The sequence below is a fragment of the Emydura macquarii genome, unplaced genomic scaffold (assembly GCF_026122565.2).
Source record: "Emydura macquarii macquarii isolate MOO-44397 ecotype Brisbane River unplaced genomic scaffold, CSIRO-AGI_Emac_v2 contig_1717, whole genome shotgun sequence".
NCBI classification, from domain to species: domain Eukaryota; kingdom Metazoa; phylum Chordata; order Testudines; family Chelidae; genus Emydura; species Emydura macquarii.
In genome coordinates this window covers 772-3,002 of record NW_027131854.1, presented here as the reverse complement: position 1 = coordinate 3,002, position 2,231 = coordinate 772, and the positions used below count along the sequence as shown (strand labels likewise).

The following is a 2,231-nucleotide window of genomic DNA, read 5'->3' as shown; positions in this document are numbered from 1 at the left end:
CAAACTGTTGCTCTCACACACAGCAACCCTCTGTCTATCAGACTTCGGACACTTCACCCAACAGCCCAGTTTTCCCACCAACCCATAGAGCTCTCACCCTCACATACCCAGTGATTATCTACATTACATTCAGCAACTTCCCTTCCACTGTTCATGTCTATTTCCTCTTAATCACTATGTGCAATTTCCCACTGACAGGATGATAGAATCCTGGAATCTTTTGGATAAGTTTATATACAGACCATATTATATCACACAACTTATCAATGACGAATCCTCATGATCCTACTCAACAGTGAAACCAGGTTTTGTTCACAACAGGATTTCTACAGACTAATAGGAAAATGGTGTCAGAGACATCTGCGTTACGTGCATTATACGGTGACAAATCCATAGCTACCTAGGAACACAAAATTGTCACTACACTACACATTATAACAACAGAGGTTAGCTGGTCAGAAGGAACCCTGGGTTTCCCCCTACGTTACAACATTCCTTGTCTACATGACAGTTGACAGTAAAAGGAGATAGTTGATATTTGTAAAATACAGTTTTTATTGTTGTATAGACAAGGCATAAAAATTCTCGCCATAAAGCAAAGCATCCCTGCTTCCCTCCCTCAAAGTCCTTATGAATGGTAGAATATAAATACTGAAAATAAATACAGATTGGTTACAAGTGACCAGTGATTAGGGTGACCAGATGGAAATGTGAAATATTGGGACAGGGGGTGAGGGGTAATTGGCACCAATATAAGAAATAGCCCCGAATATTGCGACTGTTCCTATAAAATTGGGACATCTGGTCACCCTACCAGCGACACAGACACAGGACACACAATGGACAGGCAAACTAAGGCTGATTCTCACTGACACCAGTGCAGAGCAGAAGTAACTCCACTGAAGGCAATCATGTTACACTGCTGGAAATCCAGTGCTAAGAGAAAGGAGATTCAGGGCCACAGAATGGAAGAGCCATATATCACCCAGATCCATGTGGGCAACTCTCACTGCCATTAAATGGTATTTGCCCCTTCCCTGCTATCTCTGCACTGGGCTACAGGGAATGCACATTTACATAGAGATGTTTTGCATATTTACACCCAACTGACATTTCGCTGTTCTATGAGGCTGCTATAAATGTTACGGGTTAATGCTTTGGGTCTCTCAACTGAGTGGCTATTTCAATCTAGAAGCATCAAGATGATCTCACAAATCCAACTGTCTGCCTCTTTGTGCTCTGGATTCAAGGTAAGGAAAGCAACAGGGGAGAGGTTAACTTAAAATAATTTGTTTCCAAGATGTAGATGACAACAACTGTGGCTCTGAAATCCCTGACAGCCAGATACCTTCTGTCTAAATCACATTCGATTGATGAGTGGATTTGTTTCTTGAGACCATAATAGCTCTTAATTACATTCACACCTGCTGACACTTGCTGTAACTACACTTTTAAAAAGAGAACCTGATACTGAAATTACATTGTCCCTTTGTTAAACTGTATTTGATTAAATTGACTTTATGTTCCTTGATTTTAATTTTGTTCTCCATGCAGGATCCAGCGGGGACATTCTTGTGACTCAGACACCGGAATTCCTCTCAGCGTCACTAGGAGACACGGTCACGATCAGCTGTAGAACCAGCTCCAGTGCTGGTAGCGCCATGGCTTTATACCAGCGGAAACAAGGACAAGCTCCTAAACTTCTTCTCCACAGCACTAACACTCGCCCCTCCGGGATCCCAGACCGGTTCACTGGCAGTGGGTCGGGCACTGACTTCACCTTTAAAATTAGCAGTGTTGAGGCTGATGATGCTGGAGATTATTACTGTCAGCAGCACTATACCACTCCTCTCACACAGTGATACAGACCAATACAAAAACCTCCCCTGCTCTCTTCAGCTCCTGTCACTGTAGTGAGTGGTTACACTGAAGCACTACAGTGGCACAGCTGTGGCAGGCATTTCTTAGTGAAGAAATGTCTGTAGTTTCTCTTCCTCAGTTGTTCCAGGTGCATATTGCAGTCACAGCATTTGAGTACCTAACGCTGCCTAGGCTGGGGGTTAGGTTGGCTTAACTCGGTCTCTCTGGGAGGTGGATTTTTCACACCCCTGAGGGACATAGCTACGCTGATGTAACTTTGCAGTGAAGACCTGCCCTGTGAAACTACTGCCACCTACAGGGCAGACAGAGATCTCTCAGACTTCTCAGTCACCCGCACTCCTACATTCAGT

The 2,231-nt window shown here is 43.9% G+C and overlaps 1 gene segment (V, D, J or C); it reads left to right on the top strand.

Moving 5' to 3' along the window:
• Positions 1-1,554: 1,554 nt before the first annotated feature.
• LOC137158558 (immunoglobulin kappa chain variable 6-17-like) lies at positions 1,555-1,862 on the top strand (the record flags this gene model as incomplete). The annotated part of the segment is given in 1 exon segment: positions 1,555-1,862. A coding segment is annotated over 1 exon segment (308 nt), but the record flags the coding sequence as incomplete, so codon positions are not given.
• Between the last annotated feature and the right edge of the window lie 369 nt (positions 1,863-2,231).